Genomic DNA, 20802 nt, shown 5'->3' with positions numbered 1-20802 from the left:
ATATCTGTAACATGATGGGTTGGACTGCTTCCTATCCATTCCTTCCCTTGGAAGAAGCACATGTTGGACTCTGGTTACCTGAGAGTGGGGGACTCAGCACCCTGAAATTTCCATTTGTGTTGCTTTGGACCCCACACGTACACATGAAGTGATTTGTCGCTTACCGCTATACAAGAGGAGAATTAAGCAAAGCAAAGAGGTCTGAGGAAGCCAATACACACCACCAAGCATGGCCTTTCCAAGCAAATGGCAGTGGCTGTGCTTTTGCACCCACTTTCCATATCAGATAATAGCTTCGGCCCATCAATCAAAAAGTCTAAGAGGTGACTGCCTGTCACCATATGGGGAGAGAGAGTCAATTACGGGAGAGTCATTAGTGCCAAATCATTTCTCTTCCCTGGAGATGAATAGAAAAGAAAAAAGGTGGAAGAGAATGAGAGTGTTGGGGCAGTGTCTGCCTGTCAGCTCAAAGGCTTGGACTGGGTGAACCCGAGACAGAGAGACCTCATTTCACAGATAACCAATTGTCCTGGGAGATGTTATTTTAAATATTGGGAGGAAATAGTTTTTCATGACAAATGAATCTACTTTTTCACAGCCATCTTTCCATCAAACCATTCCACTTCATCTATGCCAGGGGCAGCTGCTTGCCTTAGCAAAAACTGCATCTGGCCTGACTCCAGTACAAGAGAAGGAAAGGGGCATGCGGCAGCCAGAATAGGGACCAGCCATTAAGTGAGATGAGACCCCAGACATCCTACAGAGTGGGAAGTCTCTCGTACCAAGCTCCATAAGGGCTCTCTCGGGCACACGGCAGAACAACACAGAGATGTTCCATGTTCAGACTAACCTGCCCCACCCTGGATCCCACATCCCTGCAGGTTTCCATACACAGAACCCTGAATACTTTCTGCTAACAATGAGGGCTTGTTCATCTGCTTCTACCCACACAGAGAACTCCAGTTCCCTTCTGTTCATGGGAACTTTCAGCTGTGTCAGGTCACCTTTATCACCACAGTTGATCCAAGTCTAAGTAACCACGAAGACAGGTTACCACAATGTGTCATTCTTCAGCTAGTGCTGAATGGCTCTTAAGTGAGCTGAGCCATTATGAGCACATACACACTTCCAATGCCAATCAAGGAGTTGGTTATAATCTATAAAACCAGACATGGCTTGGGGCCCAGTTATGGAAGGGTTGTCCCACTATGGGAGTTGTGAGCACTGGGTCACCATCTCTTGTGGTTCCTAGTGCTAATGTCTCTGTGAACAGTAGTAGTGTGTTCTCAGCATATAGCGCACACCGCTGGTACCTATCCCCTCTGTAGGTCCCACAAGAGCCCCAGTGCAGTGTGCTTCAGCACAAAGACATATCAGCTAACCTAAATTCTTCACTGATCTCCAGGCCATTTGAGTGGCAGGATATGGTGAGTTTTATATGGTCTTTTTAGATCTACATTTTGTGGGGTTTGTATTAATGAGAAGCATCCAGTTGCTTAGGTCTTGGCTGCCATTTATAAATCAATAAGTAAATAAATACAGTATTCCACTGTTGGGTCAAAAGCAGCAGAGTCTTCTAAGGACAAATGAGGAAGACATCAGAAAGCACCAATCCCAGCTCTCTCTCCCCCTGACCCCATGTAATGTCTCCCACCTCTGTTATGCTCTCTGGTCAGGAGTTGACAGTAGTACAGGTCTGATGCAGTCTGGGATTATCCAGATCCTTATACTGGGAATCCACAATAGGGGAGCCTGGTGACAATCATGTACTCACAGGCAGGCAGCTTCTGGATGGATATTTGGATTGAAAAGACTTTCATCATGACTAGATATTATCTACTGAGCAGTACCATGCCCAGAAACAAAGCCCTCAGGAGAGAGGCTTGGAGACAGATGGGAAACATGGAAGGTATTATTTTCTTCTATGTAGTGCAGATAAACGCATCCAGCTGAGATAAAGATAAAGATTTTCCCCATCCGGTTCTCAAGACAGGAATTCAGCTGTATAAAATATCACTTTTAAATACCAAGGTGTGTGATGGGGAGGGAGATGAGAGACCCAGGAGGAGAGAGAGAGAAATCATAACCATCTCAGACTTTCTCTAATAAAACATAGAAGGAAATTCATCTGAATTTCATACAGTCTTAGATTTTCTCAGCAGATGTTGTTGGGGACAGTCACATCAATGAGACACCTAGTTGTGAAAGTTCATCATCCTAATGACAATGAAATGATTTCCCCCAAAAAGATGTAATCAGCCCAGCCATGGGAATTAGCTGTACACACTCTTTCCACAGGGAAAAACATCAAAGGGGTTGCAGGGCAACAATTGCATTAACTTGTCTTGGAAACAGCAGACAACCTGAATGTCCTTTGGCTGGGTACATGGATTTATGTAGGCTACAGACTCATACCATTTTGGTGGGGGGGAGGAGGGTAACCTCAGTGTGATTATGGAGCCCTGGGAATTCATTGGCCTCAGTTTCCCCACTTTGTTTCCATTCCCTTCAAAACTCACACATTGTCTGAACTGTGCTTTCAGGAGCTGGATGCAGCACATCAGAGAGGCAGACGAGCTAGGGGGCTGCTTATACATTAGCAGGAAAGCTGCCACAGGTAGCAAGAAAGATATCATGGAGTGGGAATGGACAAAGGAGACAAAGGTAGCAGTCAGGAGTAGGGCTTGAGCAGAGCTCAAGGACTAGGATGGAATCTCAAGGCTGAAATACAAGTAGGCCAACAGAGAGGAGAGCCTTGAACTTTATATAGTAGAAGACAGGAAGCCATTATATTAGTAACAAGTTATGGCCACATACAGACAGGCACCACAGTCGTCAGCAGGGATAGAACACAAGACCCTATGCACCAAAACCACAGGCTTAAGCTAAAGGACTCCTTTTGCTGTCAGTAGCAAAATGTTATTGGTTGCTTGGACCAGCCACTAGAGGGACATAATCACATGTACTACTAGTGTATTACACACAGATTTAAGAAGATGGTGAAGAAAAATTATGAGAGTAACCAGGAAAGGCAAATGAAATCCCTTTCATCCAATTGCCCTTGCAAAAGCCAAGGACCCTTAGCTAATAATGAATGCAACCTTAGCTATTAGGGGTGGACAAACCAGCGTGGGTGAAAAGAACTGACCTGAATCTTCTCTCAACACTCAAAGTGAACATTTTTATCACATTTGGAGAAGTTTAGTTAAGGCGTCTTGTAGGGACCTACCCTGCATTAGCAGCGGCATGACCTAACGGGCCCATGGGAGACTTTAATCACCCTGATATCTGCTGGGAGAGCAATACAGCGGTGCACAGACAATCCAGGAAGTTTTTGGAAAGTGTAGGGGACAATTTCCTGGTGCAAGTGCTGGTGGAACCAACTAGGGGCAGAGCTTTTCTTGACCTGCTGCTCACAAACAGGGAAGAATTAGTAGGGGAAGCAAAAGTGGATGGGAACCTGGGAGGCAGGGACCATGAGATGGTCAAGTTCAGGATCCTGACTCAAGGAAGAAAGGAGAGCAGCAGAATATGGACTCTGGACTTCAAAAAAGCAGACTTTGACTCCCTCAGGGAACAGATGGGCAGGATCCCCTGGGAGAATAACATGAAGGGCAAAGGGGTCCAGGAGAGCTGGCTGTATTTTAAAGAATCCTTATTGCGGTTGCAGGAACAAACCATCCCGATGTGTAGAAAGAATAGTAAATATGGCAGGCGACCAGCTTGGCTAAACAGTGAAATCCTTGCTGATCTTAAACACAAAAAAGAAGCTTACAAGAATGGAAGACTGGACAAATGACCAGGGAGGAGTATAAAAATATTGCTCAGGCATGCAGGAGTGAAATCAGGAAGGCCAAATCACACTGGGAGTTGCAGTTAGCAAGAGATGTTAAGAGTAACAAGAAGGGTTTCTTCAGGTATGTTAGCAAGAAGAAGAAAGTCAAGGAAAGTGTGGGCCCCTTACTGAATGAGGGAGGCAACCTAGTGACCGAGGATGTGGAAAAAGCTAATGTACTCAATGCTTTTTTTGCCTCTGTCTTCACGAACAAGGACAGCTCCCAGACTGCTGCACTGGGCAGCACAATACGGGGAGAAGGTGACCAGCCCTCTGTGGAGAAAGAAGTGATTCGGGACTATTTAGAAAAACTGGACGTGCACAAGTCCATGGGGCTGGATGTGCTGCATCCGAGGGTGCTAAAGGAGTTGGCAGATGAGATTGCAGAGTCATTAGCCATTATTTTTGAAAACTCATGGCGATCGGGGGAGGTCCCAGATGACTGGAAAAAGGCTAATGTAGTGCCCATCTTTAAAAAAGGGAAGGAGGAGGATCCGGGGAACTACAGGCCAGTCAGCCTCACCTCAGTCCCTGGAAAAATCATGGAGCAGGTCCTCAAGGAATCAATTATGAAACACTTAGAGGAGAGGAAAGTGATCAGGAACAGTCAGCATGGATTCACCAAGGGGAAGTCGTGCCTGACTAACCTACTTGCCTTCTATGATGAGATAACTGGCTCTGTGGATGAGGGAAAGCAGTGGATGTGTTATTCCTTGACTTTAGCAAAGCTTTTGATACCGTCTCCCACAGTATTCTTGCCGCCAAGTTAAAGAAGTATGGGCCGGATGAATGGACTGTAAGGTGGATAGAAAGCTGGCTAGATCGTCGGGCTCAACGGGTAGTGATCAGTGGCTCCATGTCTAGTTGGCAGCCGGTTTCAAGCGGAGTGCCCCAAGGGTTGGTCATGGGGACGGTTTTGTTTAATATCTTTATTAATGATCTGGAGGATGGTGTGGACTGCACTCTCAGCAAGTTTGCAGATGACACTAAACTAGGAGGCGTGGTAGATACACTAGAGGGTAGGGATTGGATACAGAGGGACCTAGACAAATTAGAGGATTGGGCCAAAAAAAACCTGATGAGGTTCAACAAGAACACGTGCAGACTCCTGCACTTAGGACGGAAGAATCCCATGCACTGCTACAGACTAGGGACCGAATGGCTAGGTAGCAGTTCTGCAGAAAAAGACCTAGGGGCCACAGTGGACGAGAAGCTGGATATGAGTCAACATTGTGCTCTTGTTGCCAAGAAGGCTAACGGCATTTTGAGCTGTATAAGTAGGGGCATTGCCAGCAGATCGAGGAACGTGATCGTTCCCCTTTATTCGACATTGGTGAGGCCTCATCTGGAATACTATGTCCAGTTTTGGGCCCCACACTACAAGAAGGATGTGGAAAAATTGGAAGGAGTCCAGTGGAGGGCAACAAAAATGATTAGGGGGCTGGAGCACATGACTTATGAGGAGAGGCTGAGGGAACTGGGATTGTTTAGTCTCCAGAAGAGAAGAATGAGGGGGGATTTGATAGCAGCCTTCAACTACCTGAAGGGGGGTTCCAAAGAGGATGGAGCTCGGCTGTTCTCAGTGGTGGCAGATGACAGAACAAGGAGCAATAGTCTCAAGTTGCAGTGGGGGAGGTCCAGGTTGGATATTAGGAAACACTATTTCAGTAGGAGGGTGGTGAAGCACTGGAATGCGTTACCTAGGGAGGTGGTGGAGTCTCCTTCCTTGGAGGTTTTTAAGGTCCGGCTTGACAAAGCCCTGGCTGGGATGATTTAGTTGGGAATTGGTCCTGCTTTGAGCAGGGGGTTGGACTAGATGACCTCTTGAGGTCCCTTCCAACCCTGATATTCTATGATTCTAACGAAGACTTTTCAGTATCTGACATTTATGATTCTACCACACACACACACTCTGTTATTTTAACTTTCCTCATATCTTTGTACATCTAGGCTTCAGCTGAGATTAAAAGCACTAAAAAAACTGTTCTCACGGTATCGCCAGCACTTCTGGAAGCCAACCCTAACAGAAATCTGATGAGAAAACCTGTTCTCAGAAGATTTCAGCCCAAATCTGCAAACCCAAGAGGTTTGGACAGTCTACATAATCATTGAAACATTTGAAGTTTTTCCCAAACAAACCTCAAAATGTGTGTTGAGTCAACCAGCACTGAAAAAAGATCCCTCCTTCTAGCTGTGCTGGAGACAGAGCGAGGGCTGCAATACTTACTCCACGTAGTAAGTGATTTTCTTGCACTTCTTATTACCTGTAATTTTACAGCATTTCAGTTTATTGCATACATAATGGGCAGATGTGCGTTGTCATTAAACTGCTTTTCGGAAATGTTGCAATAAAGATAATAAAGCGGAAGCTGTAGCCCTATGTTTAACATCAGCATAACCAGCAGCAGGTGTACTGCCATTTGCAAGCAGCACGCAGACATGCAGGTAATGAACCATTGGTTGTCCCGGGGCTAATCACCAAGTCATGAGCAAAGCGAAACAGGAAAAGACTCTGCGTGCAATCCCAGGGAGGAGAACTGGAACTGGAGGCCCACCTGGAATGGACCCTGGGTGCAGCTCTGGGAGGGAGAAGAACTAGAACTGGATTTCTATGTTCATGTGGAACACACTTTGGGTTCAGCTCCGGGGAGGAGGAGAAGAGCTGGAACAGGATTTCTGAGTCCACCTGGAATGATGGACTCTGAGTACACCTATGCCAGTGCTTACCAATTGATATCAAAGGATTACAATCCAAATCTCAATGCCCCTTATTTCAGTCCTAAATTGATATTGGTGTCGCATAAGCCTGAAGGCTTTCATCTGATTAGTGTACATTTATCAGAGAAGAAATGCCCAATCAAGAGAATTAAGTCAGAAAGTGTTGTCTAAGCCAAAAGGACAAAGAGATGAATCCCGCCTCCTCATTGTCACCTGCTGGCTCTATTATTCTGATTTTGGGATTTTGTTCTACATTATGCCCCTCAATGGGTGTAGGTGGGAGGAAAGGAATACAAAGAGCTTTCTGGGTGACAACAGTAATGGGTTGCACTGCTCTGAGCTGGTGGCATTTTTACTGCAGCCAGAGAATTTGGCTAATCTGAATACAATGCACATTCCCAGCTCTTCTCTAATGCCAGGGTTTTGTTTTTAGAAAAGTTTGAAGGCTGAGAAAGGTGCTCTCTCATCAGAACGGAGAAGCGCCTCATCCTCCATAAGATAGATCTCTGCCTCCATCCCTAGCGCATTCTCAGCCCAGCTAATATAAAAATTGTGTTCACCTAGTGTTGCAACTGATGTCAAACTCTTAACAAATTAGAAACTGAATGACACAGCAAAGGAAAGAAGTTTTAGTGTGTTTGCGCCAGTCCATCCCGTACCAACCCTCCTCCTCTTCCAACTGCACCCGCCCCACCCGTCCCGCATCACCTCTCCTCTTCCACTCACTGGTATGTTTGCTCCAGCCCATCCACCTATTCCACACAGGGCTTCCCTTAGGACTTTTACTCTTTCGGCTGTGACAGACATTTGGGGTTGGGGGTAAAAAGCCATTTCACATGGAATGGGAGGAAATATGCTATCCTTTTAATCTGAGGAGTTCCTTGAGTCAGTTTTAGCGGAGTCTGCTCTGATGTCATGCAGGAGAAACAGTTCCACAAGCTGGCCTGACACTGTGTCAGGACAAAAGTGTTTGGAACCAACTGCTGAGAGAGAGAAAGAGAGAGAGAAGCTACACTAGAACCTGGTGCTACCACTGCCCCTTGAGCATATGGATATCAAAAAGACCAGAGGTTACCCAGGGGTACATTTTCCACTACTGCCCTGTCCTGAGACCCCAAAACCTAGAGAGCTCTGGCCCAAACCTTGGATGTTCACCGTGCTTAGTGACCAGCCTTGCATCACCAAAATCCCCACCTCACTCCTGACATCTGCTCTTCCTCTCATGGAGATCAGAAATAGTCTTTCCCTCGACTAGTCTGTTTGGCTTCACTAAATCCTGCCTTTGGCTGTATATACTCTCTGCAGCTCCAAATAGGGTGGAGCAGAGCTCTGGTGGCCACACACCTCCCCCAGCTGCACGCACAACACTCCACTCAAAGTCTTGTTCCGATTAGGAATTCCTGTATCCTTTGCACCCCTTGCTCTTTCCCTCCCTCCTCTCTTTATTTGCATGCATTCACTCTGTATAAACATGATTTTGAAGCTGACTTGTAGGTACAGCAACACGCCCAAGGCATGCTGAGCACTGGATTCGCAACACTGAATACCAGCTCTCAGTAACCTCATGCTAAGGATAAAGCCAGCCCCCTCCGGGGGCAATAGGAACCTCCTCTTTTGTTACTGTGTCTTAGAAACTGTAAGGCTGTTCTGAGGGTCCCAATCCTGCAAGTCAAGGGAATTTAGGAGTGCTCAGCACCTTGAAAGTGGCATTCAGCACCTCACAGGATCCTTCCTTTTGCGATGGGCCCACAGCAAAGTAGCTACAGTTCTAGTTTCTGTGTATCTAGGTGTTTATGCTACTCTCCTCATTGTGGTAACTGAGCTGTGTGGCACTGTCAAACTCCAGTCTGCCTCCTTCTCCAGAGCAGGGGCAGATGCCTCCAGCTCCTACAGTACATAAAGCATATTTCATCACAACAGAAATTCACCTAGCATCAAGAGGCATGTTATCACGTTGATAAACCAACTGAGCACCCCTTTGTGACTCTGCCTCAACCAGGAATTGAGTAGTGTCACAGGGCAACGGCCCCTTTCTGAGGAGTCAGAGCCTAGTCTGCCAGTCCTTATGAAGTAACTGGGTACCCTAGGTAACCAATTAATGATTAATTAGTACCTAATAGAGGTTATCCAAGCTCAGGTGGGAGGTACTTACTTACATGACCCCCACAGTATCTGAGTATCTAGCTAACTTTAATAGATTTATCCTCACAACACCCCTGTGAGGTGGAGACGTGCTATTATCCCCACTTAACAAATGGGGATGTGAGGCACAGACTAAGTGTCTTGCCCAGGGTCATAGGTTTTTGTTGGTGGAGGAGGAATTGAACCAATGCTCCCACTGCCTAAGCTAGTACTCTAACTATTGGGCTTTCCGTCCTCTCTGCTAATGACTGCTGAATCTCTAAAGGTTCAGAGATTCATCCAAAAGTTTAAATGCTTATTGCAATCCCTTCACTCCACAGGACTCATGAGAACAGTCCTTCTTGCACATGATTTCCAGGACTACTCTACCCAGTGGTTTGGGCTAGTTTGAGAATATCACAAGTGCAGTCTTTCCCTGGGTGTTTTGATATTTCTGATGGAAAACAGAAAACTCAGATATGTGAGACCTTAACTAAAATCAATCACACCGAAGACCCACATTGAAACATGATCTCAGACGTCAGACAGTTCAAGTTCAACATGAAGGCTGAGGTTGGTTCTTGTTTATCCAAACTGCTTTATCTTGACCCAATTTACTCTGAGGTCCTCAAGTAAAACTGAGCGGTTTCAGCGACAAATGATTCTGATAGAAGTTTTACCTGTGAAAAACCTTCAGGATTTGGTCCTCAGACAGGACTCTTATGTTTTAATTTGGCTAGTTCACCAGCATATTGCATGTGGAACAATATATATTATAGGGACTAACCCAATCTAGCCATCAGCCTTTACCCCATACTCTTTACTGGAGTTGCTGAACACAGGGGTATCCTGTCCTGGATGACAGACACACTAGAACAGAATAGGTCTTTGTCATTTCTAAGTCTAACTCCTCTATACGATCCCAGCGCCTATCCCTGGAGGATCTTTCTTTACCTTCAACAGCTGTGGCACTTTGGGCCTAAAAGTGCTTTTGTCTAATTTTCAACTCCCTGCAGCAGTGAAGCCAACTGAATATTGTTACACTCCCTTCCCTCTCCCCAGGACTAAAGACTGACTAAAGCGAGTCAGGCTGTTCTTCCCAAGCGCATGTTTCAAATTCTGCCATCCACTGCCAGCAGTTGACGCTAGTCATTTATTTAAAGCCCAGTCCTGCCCTGGCTACATTTTGCCTTTGCTGTCCTATATATCCTGTTCACCCCAACCCTGAGGCAGCTCCCCAGTTCCTGTGCTCAGTAGGGAGGGTAGCAACATTGCCCTCCATGGTGCCTGAGCCACAGGCCAACTGACAGCTGGATTTACAGTCACCTTTGGGTGTCAGGGCATAAAAGTTAGTCATGTATTGGCAGTTCTATTTCTGTTTGTCATGCAGGCAAAATCATTGCGTCATGATGCTACGTCCTGAGATCAAACAGTTGTGTCAGTATGTGATGAAGCTGTGATGTGACCTCATGATACAGATAACGTGGAGTCATCACAACATGATTCAGCCTGCAGGGCTTTGTTGTGTGAACAGTTTTTCAGTTCCAGTCCCTGTGCGATCCCTTCCCTTGAGCTTCACCTTGAGCTGCAAAGTAAAACTCAGTTGAAACAGACAACTTCTGTCTGATTTGGGGTTGAAACCAACATGGCCTGCACTGTTTCCATTTATACCATTACTGCATTTCCAGACTTCTGGTCCCCCGCAGCTAACATTTCTGCAACTTATCCCCAGCCCCACGCTCACCAAAAGATTTATGACCCTTAAGAGCCTCTAGGAGATACAATCAACAGTATTACTGAGAACTTCATGTTTCCACAGCACTACACATGCATTCATTCATTTACCCTCTCAGACCACTCTGACGCTGGCCCAAATTTGCCTGGCTCTGGATGTCATTACACACATTTCACCCAACTATAGATTTGATGCCTACAGGTAGCTCTGGATTCTGACTCCTGCAAGCTGATGACAGGGACTTGTGGGAATCAGGAATGTCCTGCGAGTTTTGTCACAGTGTTGATCACTCCAGGGTATAACACATTGCCACAAATAAAAAGTAAGGACAAGCAGAAAGTCAGAGTTTGATCCTACCACAACAAGGAAGCAATGAATTTATGGTGTGGTGCTTCCCTGACGCAGCACCACTCAAAATGGCAGCATGCACTCGGAAGTAGGTGGGTCAGGAGAATTCTCAAACTCCTGTTCAGAAAACCCACTTCTGCAGTCATCTAACCTGGTAAAGTGTATGGGGGAAGCTTCAGGACAGACATTACGCATAGATGATATACATGACTGCCTAGGGTGCTGAATTTTTAGGGGTCCAGCCAAACAGGGTGACTTTGAGACACCTGTTCCTTTAAGGGCACACATGCAGCACTAGGAACACCAGCAGTAGCCAGGGTGAGACTGGGCACCAAACTGTGTAGTGCTGGCCTTGGAAGCTGTACCATTAAGAATAAATCTTGCATGTCTAAAGCCTAAAAATCCCAACTGCCCTGCAGGGAGAATTCTATTGATCTACAGCAGGGGTCTCAAACACGCATGCGTCCCATGGAGTTATTTGCTGCGGCCCGCCAAGCTCCCTGTCCCCCCGGAGTTATTTCCTGCAGCCTCCAAGCTCCCCCCGCCTTCCCCCGGAGTTATTTCCTGTGGCCGCCAAGCTCCCCTCACTCCCTGCCTCCCTTCCTCCCCAGCACGCTGCATCCCTGCTCCTCTGCCTACCTCCAGGCGCTTCCTGCTGCCAAACAGCTGTTTGGCAGTGCTTAGCGTTTTCCAGGAGGGAGGGGGAGGAGCGGGGAGCTGCGTGCTCAGGGGAGGAGGCGGAGAAAAGTCGGGGCAGGGGCGGGGACTTTGGGAAAGGGGTTGGAATGGGGGCGGGGAAGGGGTGGGAAGAGGCATGGTGGGGCAGGCCTCATGGAAGGGGTGGAATGGGAGCGGGGCTGGGGCAGGGCGGGGCGCTTTAGTATCTTTGTATGAAAAGGTGTCAATGATGCGGCCCTCGGGCCAATGTACTAGTCCTCATGTGGCCCTCATGGTGATTTGAGTTTGAGATCCCTGATCTACAGTGAGTTCCTATTAAAAAAAATCCTTCCCCTCCTGCAGAGGTGAATTGCAAAGCCGCAGGACTGTACAGTGCTTTACACACAGTATCTAATTCATCCCCACAACCTGCACTGCAGGTGATTCAGTATTATTATCTCCAACAAAGATAGGAAAATTAAGGCACAGCGAGGGGAGTGACTTTCCCAAGGTCACACAGGACATCCATCATTGTGCTGGGAACAGAACCCAAAGTCCTGATCCCCAGACATGTGGTCCAATCACTAGACTGTGCTACGAAGTGGGGGAGACCAGGAGGGCAAAAACGGACGAAAGCCCTACGATTCTGCCAACAATCCATTGCTGTGTCTCAGCAAGTGCATTTCAGCCACACTCCAATCCTAATAGCCAAATATTACTGAGAAATTGATCTCAATAAAAAGTAACATCACCAAAGGGAAGTTCCATTTTCTTTGTTAAGTGGGCCTACTGCCATCAATTTTTTTTTTCACTCGGTCAGCTTATTCTGAGCACGGCACCGGGCACAATACAGGGGCAAAAACAATTAATGGAACCGTCTGGGATTTGAACAGTGTATAGATCAAATGTCTTTTATTTGCTAAGCTCTGTCTCATTTGGCCTAGAATGGATGTCTCTTGGCTGCCTGCACTGGCAATAATTGTGCCTCATATATCCCCAATCAGACGCCTTAAAATGATCAGACAGAACTAGCAACAATGAGAAAAAGGTGCAGTGACATTCGTTGTACTTGAGAAATTACTGACTATCTCCTACAGATTTGCCCTTGGCACAGGTGAGTTTGGAGGCACCTTGTCACCAGTTTCAGAGTGGTAGCCATGTTAATCTGTATCAGCAAAAAGAACGAGGAGTACTTGTGGCACCTTGGAGACTAACAAATGTATTTGGGCATAAACTTTCATGGTCTATACACTAGTGTTGTGATAACTGGGCCTAAAAATTTACCCTAATTGTGAGGTTACCTGCAGAACTGTAAGAAAGTTTATTAAGTGTCTCAATAACCTATGACAACAAATGTTGGTAGGAAAAGGTGCAACAGGGAGGCAGGGCTGAATTAGTCCAAACAAAAAGGCCTACTGATACAATTCAAGGACTGTGTTGAGATCATGTCTGGTAAACAAGAAAAATGAGGGACCAGAAATCAATCAACCAAAATTGGTGTATCAAAAATTAGGTCTAAGTAGTGGACAAAATAATGAGGGAATGAGCTATTTCCCCCTTACTCCTTTTTGGGGTCCTTAACATCAGAGAGACTTTAAAATGGAAATTGGTGGAGGGATGGAAGCAAGCACAATGCTGGCTCACAGGAAGATCAGAGAAGGGGAAGGAGAAGCTTCACCATCATGGCCGCCACCCTCACCATCTCCTGGGAGTCCAGACTTACTTCATCTAATCCTGAGAGATGTCCTGACCAGACCAGACCAGACCAGAGAAAGGTACCCAGATGACATTGCTACCTCCAACAGCTTCAGCTGAATCTCAACCACCACCTGGGATGAGAGACTTTTTCTCTCCCACTTCTGTCCTGTGTCCTTTCCCTTCACTACCATATTTCTTCTCTTTCCTATCCCTTTTCTTTTGCATTCTGTCTAATTAGAGGTTTCAGAGTAACAGCCGTGTTAGTCTGTATCTGCAAAAAGAAGAACAGGGGTACTTGTGGCACCTTAGGCCTTGGCTACACTTACCAGCTAGTTCGACGGCTGGAAATCGAAGTTCTGGGTTCGACTTATCGCGTCTAGTCTGGACGCGATAAGTCGAACCCGGAAGTGCTTGCCGTCGACTGCGGTACTCCAGCTCGGCGAGAGGAGTACCGCGGAGTCGACGGGGGAGCCTGCCTGCCGAGTGTGGACCAAGGTAAGTTCGAACTAAGGTACTTCGACTTCAGCTACGTTATTCACGTAGCTGAAGTTGCGTACCTTAGTTCGAATTAGGGGGGTAGTGTAGACCAAGCCTTAGAGACTAACAAATTTATTAGAGCATAAGCTTTCGTGGACTACAGCCCACTTCTTCGGATGCATATAGAATGGATCTATATGCATCCGAAGAAGTGGGCTGTAGTCCACGAAAGCTTATGCTCTAATAAATTTGTTAGTCTCTAAGGTGCCACAAGTACTCCTGTTCTTCTTTTTGTCTAATTAGAGTCTGGCTTGGCCAGCCAAGACTGTATTTTCTGCATCACTGCTGTAAGCCTGTGACCAGAAAGAGGCAGCTAAATGCACTGTCCTAAACAGTCCGACAGTGCTACACGTTTGCCAGGTCTCGGGGTGGCTAATAAGACCATGTGCTGGGCCAGTGTTTTTCCAGCAGTGAGGCTACAAGTGAGAGTCAACACCAGTGACAGAAACTACATTTTCTATCTTTGCCAGGTTTTTTCTTCCCTCTTGTGTGTGTTTGTCTTGTTTTGTCTTTGAAGAAATGGGTTCGGACTTTACCTACAACAGTAATAACAACAGTCCATCTCAACTATCTTTTTCTCTTTCCCCCCAAAGGAACAGTTATTACCATCAAAGAGACTGTCAAATAAGTGGTGTTTCCTTCTAAAAACTCTCTACAGTTAAAGTGAAAGGGAACAAGGGATACTTTACATGTCAAATACTTTAATCCCTTCCCCTCTTCTTTGTATATCTTTAATAAAAGGTTAAACAGATGTTTAATGGTGTGTTTGCCATGGTACAAAGCAGGTTGAGGTCTCTGTATACCAAACCCTAAGGCTTGTTTAACATTGCTTAATGTTGGACAGTGACTGAGTCATGTTAACACCTTTAACTCTCTGGGTCCATTTATTCCATCTAAATTAATACAGCACTACAGTACTCCATTGGGTGGCTCTACCAGCAACTCAGCCATCAGTGCAGGCTGACGAAGGAGAGAGAGACAGACAGGGATACCTTGTCTTTCAACCAAGCCTGTGCTAAAGCAAAAGGATCAGCAGACCCCAGCCTGCACCTGGGACTGCTACCAACAAACCACCTGGAACTCATCACACACAGCCACATTTTGTGCCCCAACAGATGAAAGACAGAACTCGGAGAGGGAGAGACACTGAACTTGGGGAAAAGAGACCTCAGAACTGAGAAGAAGGATCCCCACTCCCCAGGGTATAATCAGCTCAGATGACAGTAAGATTAACTGGTCCTTTGGGCAGAGGGTGAGGGGTAATTGGTAATTTGGGTAGGGACTGGCACTATTAAATGGGAATGGAGTTTCCTTTGTACTCAAGTTGGTGAGGACCATTGGGTGGGAGAGATTCAGATCCCACTGAGCCATCAAAGCGAGGAGAAGAGTCCTTGGAGCTTGGGGGCACCATCGGAATAACCCAACTTTAAATCCAGGAGTAGCACAGTCTTGTCCCTGCTGAGCTCCTACACACGCCCAGTTTGGTAAGCATGATCTCAAAGCACACTTGACTTACCCCGCTCACATGTTTTGCCCCAGTAGCCAGTGCCAGTGCAGTCGCAGATGAAGCGGTTCCAGCCATCCTTGCAGAGAGCATTGTTCTTACATGGGTAACTGTCGCACTGTTTGGTGCTGAGCCGGGTGCAGGAGGATTTGACCCCGGCAGCGTTCTGCACCTCCGCCAGCTGCCGGATGTTCTTGCTCCGTCCATCGATGAACAGATCCCGGATGCAGCCTACATAACCATAGTTCAGCATGGCCGTCCAGAGCTCTGTGGGGAGGATGAGGCCTGCCCGATTCTCAGGTAGCCCACCTAGGTACATGTCCCCTTCCAGGTCCAAGATTTCACTCTCCCCACTGGCAGTGAATGGGGTGCGCCTGCTGTTCACTGATATGGTACCTGGGGCAAGAAGGAAAAGGAAACATCAGGCAACAGCTCCACTGACAGCCCAGGTCTAGTGCAGTTCCTATGGTATTTGAATGCAGGTTAAAGATGACGGTTTCAGTTGAGGAGATTGAAGATCCCCAGTAAAACACAACACAGACAGAGAAAGTTTGTCCTATGCTGCCCCTCCCCACCTCTTCCCCCCAGCCACAGGCTCTAAACTCTTCAAGGCAGGGATTGTGTGTTCATGTGTGCCTCTACAGCACAGAGCACAATGTGGTCCCAATCTGATTAGGGATTCTAGGTGCTACAATAATACACATATTCAATAACACGGTCTTAATTCTCCTCCTGTCTTGCAGGAAGAGAGGGTCTTTCTTTTTTTAAAAAAAGAGCAAAAACCCAGGATTTCAGTGTTATTCAATGGGATTCACTCTGCAAGACAGGAAATCACATAAAGTGCAGATGGAATTAGAAAGCTCTGGGACTATATAGGATTAAAGTAAATACTACTACTACTAATACATAGCTCTTACATGATGCTATTCAGCAACAGACCTCAACGCATTTTACAAAGAAGGTACCATTGTCCCCATTTCGCAGATGGGAAAATGGAGACACAGAGAGGTGAAGGTGAACTCCAAAAGGGAGAGTTCTTATTATTTGTATTATAGTTGCTTCTAGGCTTCAAGCAAGATGAGAGCCCCATTGTGCAAGGCTCTGTACATACATATTTTAAGAGGCAGTGCCTGCCATGAAGAGTTTACAATCAAGCAGACAAAGGGTGGAAGGGGAAAACAGAGAAGTGTAGAGACTAACACAAGGTCATCCAATGGGTCAGTGGCAGAGATAAAAGCAGAACCCAGGTCTCTGACAGGCCAGTGCAGTGCAGTCTACTAGACCACACTGCTCCTCATTCAGGACTTCAGTTATTTTTGAGATAGGGACACCAATCCGCTTTGAACTAAGAATCAGAAACTTGTTCCATCTAGCTCTAAATCATCACGTGTGATTGCCCTGTCATTAAGATACTCTATGTCCCCAGAAGGGACTGTCTGTGCTTTAAGATTAATTCCAGATCACTGCATTCTTTATCCTACGCCCCTAGGAGGGGGCAGGGTAGTTTGGTTAATAGAGTTTTCTGCGAGAAAATGCAGTCACATACGTATGTCTTTCCCCCCCTTAAGCTGTAATACGCATCTTCTTGAACAGAGAGCAGAACGCAAACAGGGCATTTCATGTGTGTGATGTTCTGTACAACTTAGGGATAATGTCAGAGGCAGCAGAGTGTTTGAGGCAATAGAGGCGTTACAAATTAAAGGCTCAGAGAGAACTAGGGTTGTTTGATGAACCATGTTGTGTAAATAAATTGCAGCACCACAGACATTTCCCCCTTATATGGCTATATATGCAAAGGCAGCATATCACAGAGCAGCAAGGTCACAGTCCCTCTCCATCTGGCTCTGCTGCCACTGTACTTGGAAGGTTGTGTTCATGTTGTGGACAGTATACTGTATTACCAAAAAGATGGAGAGAGTCAAGAGAAGGATAACAGAAATGATCAAGGCACTGGAGAGTCTGACTTATGGGGAAAGGTTAAAAGATCAGATGAAACCTCTCTCGCTTGGCCACTCAGCCATAGAGGGGGAGACATAACCCAGTTTGCAAATACTGAAAAGGTGAAAGCACCAAGGAAGGAGAGGAAATACCAAGGCTAAAGGTGTAAAGCAAGGAAGAAGAGGATGAAATTAAGAAAGGAAGTATGTATCTAGGCTGAGTAATAGGCTAAGCTTCTTGACTGTGAGATGCATTAGGCTCTAGAACATGAAAGTGACAGAAGATCCCTTACATGGAACTTTTAAGACCAGACTGGGAAAGCCACTGGAGGGACCAATCCAGCACTGGCCCTAGGGAGAAGGGACCAGATGAGCTAGTAGATCTTTTCCATCTCTAACAGCTACGATTCTGGAAAGACAGAACAAACCTCTACCTCAAAAATCAGAAGGGCTCTTCTGCCTCATTTCTAACCCCTCAAAGGCCTCAACTGGGGGCCTGGGTAAGCGAGTGGGAGGGCCCAAAAAGGCAGCAACCAGTGAAGGCAGAGTCAGTATGGGAAACAGTACACTGATGCGACCAGACATCCAGTCTGCCAGTAAGGCTTTCAGAGTCAGCAGGGGTGGGATAACATGTGCTCTGTAGCTCAGAATTGGCCAAAAATGTTCTCTTGTAATGATGTGCAGCATTTCCCAGCTAGAAATGGTGACAGATTTCATGGACATTACCGGTAGGAGACTGCCCTGGGGATAGAAAGGTTACAAGATACGGGAGCGGATGCTAGGACTCCAAGTCCAAGCTGTCAGCTCTTGTCAGCGTACAGTGAAGATATAGTTTTGGTTGCGTTGGCAGTCAGCACCGACTGAAGCACACGCAGAGTCAAAGGGGACTGGAGATGCCAAAGGTTATGTGAGCAGGATAACTGCCCTGCTTCCCAGCAGCCCCCTTCCTACTCTAGTACCTAGTGGTAGGAAGAACTTGGACCTTTACAGGTGATTCTGCTTAGCTCAGCAGAGCTCAAAGCTTTTAACTCCTTGGGAGAACTGGAAGAAAGGAAAGACTCTAATGAGGACAGGGTACCTTATGCATGATACACAGAATGTCCAGTTCAATGGCTCAAATCTAGCCCAGATCAAATCTAGCCCAGTTTTCAGTTATTAAAGTCTAACGGTTATTGGATGACCTATGTGAAATGAGTCTGTTGTTTCTCAGTCCAGTTTCTAACAGGCAGATGTCCACGTCACAGAAAGCACAGGACCTAGCTGGAATCCTTGCTGGCAATCAGCAGAAAAGCCGGGGACTGAACAAACCATGGAGACTGAATTCCCTTCTCATCCCTAGCAAAGGCCTCCGAGGGCCTCAATGGGTCAATGCACACTAAAGGGTGACCTGGGGGAACTCTCAGTGCTGGTGCTCCTATTACCTTTTCAGAAAGGACATCAGAGGGTAGGGCTCTCAATCCAGCACTTTTCACTAGCACAAAATTCAGTTAAAAAAAGAAAAGAACAAATCTGTTCACTGTTGTTCAACAAAACACATTTAATTTGAAGTCTGTTATCTCTGATCAGGTTTCAGGCAATCAATAAGCCTTTCTGCTGAGCAATAAACAGGTCAGTCCTGCAATCTGCCTCCCTGGGGAGCTCAGGTGACTTCTTCTAGGGGTAATGTCAATCTCAGCTATCATAATGCACCAAAATGTGTCCCTCTCAAGTTGGGTTTTAACAAGCTGTTTCAGCCAGGACTTTCCTTTTCATCTTTTTCTTCTTACTCGCGAGTTCTTTGTCCAAGGACCAGGTATGCTCCATGCGAGCAAGCAAAACTGTAGGCAGTAATGAATGCTACTAATTGAGTTTATCCTTGCAAGTTAATTAGATTCTAGCAAATCTACAGAAATCATTTATTTATTTATGTCTTCATTTGTAAAATGCTCCTGTCGATGTCGCTAGGTGCTAATGGAATCAAATTACATACATTACAACCTAGATGGGCTCAATGTCAAACACAAAGAACCTCCTTTAAACTATCACAGAAACGACCAGCTCTTCAGACAAAGGCCTGCATAAAGAGAGAGGTTGTGCAGTGGTCCCTAAAAGTCAGCTCTTTTGAAAAATCAGGGGAAGCATATTCCCTCTGCTGAAAACACTCTGTTGCAAGCCCCAAGAAGCACAAATCTAGGACATCTATATTATGGAGATCTCAGGTCAAATCCTAGACCTAACTGCAAATGTAGGCAAAATTCCCTTTACAGCAACATATGGCCAGACATTCAACTCCTGATGATCTAGGAGAAGTTCAAGCCCAACTGTTCACATATTCACAAGGATCAAATTGTAGATATGATTATTTCACTTCCTAATTTATTTTGGAGCACAACCATGAGTATATGTTAGCTTGCTCCACAACATCAGAAACAAAGAAAATACCTTTGGAGCCTATATAATATGGTGACAGGCATAATATTAAAAAATATATTCTGTTAGTTGAAATTCTAAAAGTGAGAAGCAGCAAAGAGGACTCAGCCAGATATAGAAAGACTAAGAGAAGGACTTTCACTCTAAGAAACACTTTGGAAAGGGAAAGCCTAGCTAGGAATAAAGGAAAAATCCTTATTCCAACAGTGATCTGCAAGAGCATCAAAGGAAACAAGAGAATAGGGCAGAGATTGGCCAACACCTCTCTCTCCCTTGTCCCAACAAATTTTCCACTCGTTTGGAAGTTTCTCCATGTTAATTGTGTTACCTAGTCTCCCCAGGCCCTACAAAGACCCAGGAGAGGGTGATAATATTGGGTCAGATCCTGAAGTTCTTACTCAGTTTCTACTCAGCACTTATTCCCAGTGAAGTAAATGGGAGTTAGTTGGAATAAAAAACAAGTAGTAAAATTCATTACACACTTGACCTCAAGGCTTGGCCCACCAAAGTGACCACTGTGATGATGTACGCGATTACTGAACTAGGTGCAGATTAAATAGAAAGTTAAAGAGTAAGATGCTGAAGGGCTGCTTATAAAGGCTTCTTCTGTGGGGCTATTCTAAAGTTCACGTTGAACACTTCATACACTGCTGGCCCTCTGAAATGCCTCCTATTCTGCTAGGTGAATTTCTTTAAGTAACATGAGTTCTTGCAAGAAAGCTACTCCCTTCTAGGAGTAAGAATTTTAAAGGACCAGGATTTTATGCTCCCCCACCAGAGGAGAGATGAACCTATTTAATATTTTATCCTCCTACCTGATCTGCCATCTCGCTGGATATCCACATGATACCATTCTCCATCATTGGCTTTCTTCTGGGTGGCTTTCACCTTGATGGTGCCGGAACCCATATCAAGCAGCAAGTAGAGGTTCCCATCTAGCAGCTCAACTGCAAAGAAGTCTACCTTGGTGTTCTTTTGGCTCCTGGCATCCTTCCTCTCCTGGGGCTTGCCATGGGTAAAGAGGATCAGGCCATTGGGCTCAGTGGTGCGGAAGTCGAAGGAAATGGAGCCCATCCGCTTGGTATTCCACTTAGGCAGACTGATATAGGCCTCTGGCGTCTCAAAGCTGATGGGATCCAGCGTGGCCACATTCTCACATGTGAATTTCACCTCCCCGTAGATCTTCATCTTGGTGTCACTGATCCTCGCCAAGCGAGACAGCTCCAGACGGATGTCGTTATTCTTATAAACAACCTGTCCGAGACAAAGATATACACCATACATCAATTCTGCAACCAATACA

General features: G+C 45.9%; 1 protein-coding gene across 1 annotated transcript in view; it reads right to left on the bottom strand.

The window, feature by feature from the left end:
* NRXN3 (neurexin 3) overlaps window positions 1-20802 on the bottom strand; it is a 1374011-nt gene that overhangs the window by 963410 nt on the left and 389799 nt on the right. The window contains exons 6-7 of the mRNA XM_054027796.1: window positions 20315-20753; window positions 15166-15549 (exon numbers count right to left, since the gene is read on the bottom strand). Of these exons, the coding sequence (XP_053883771.1) occupies window positions 15166-15549; window positions 20315-20753 (823 nt within the window). The remainder of the gene's footprint in view (window positions 1-15165; window positions 15550-20314; window positions 20754-20802) is intronic.

Source organism: Malaclemys terrapin, chromosome 4 (genome assembly GCF_027887155.1).
Source record: "Malaclemys terrapin pileata isolate rMalTer1 chromosome 4, rMalTer1.hap1, whole genome shotgun sequence".
NCBI classification, from domain to species: domain Eukaryota; kingdom Metazoa; phylum Chordata; order Testudines; family Emydidae; genus Malaclemys; species Malaclemys terrapin.
The sequence above is the reverse complement of the archived record's forward strand: the minus strand, read 5'-3'. Positions and strand labels throughout refer to the sequence as shown.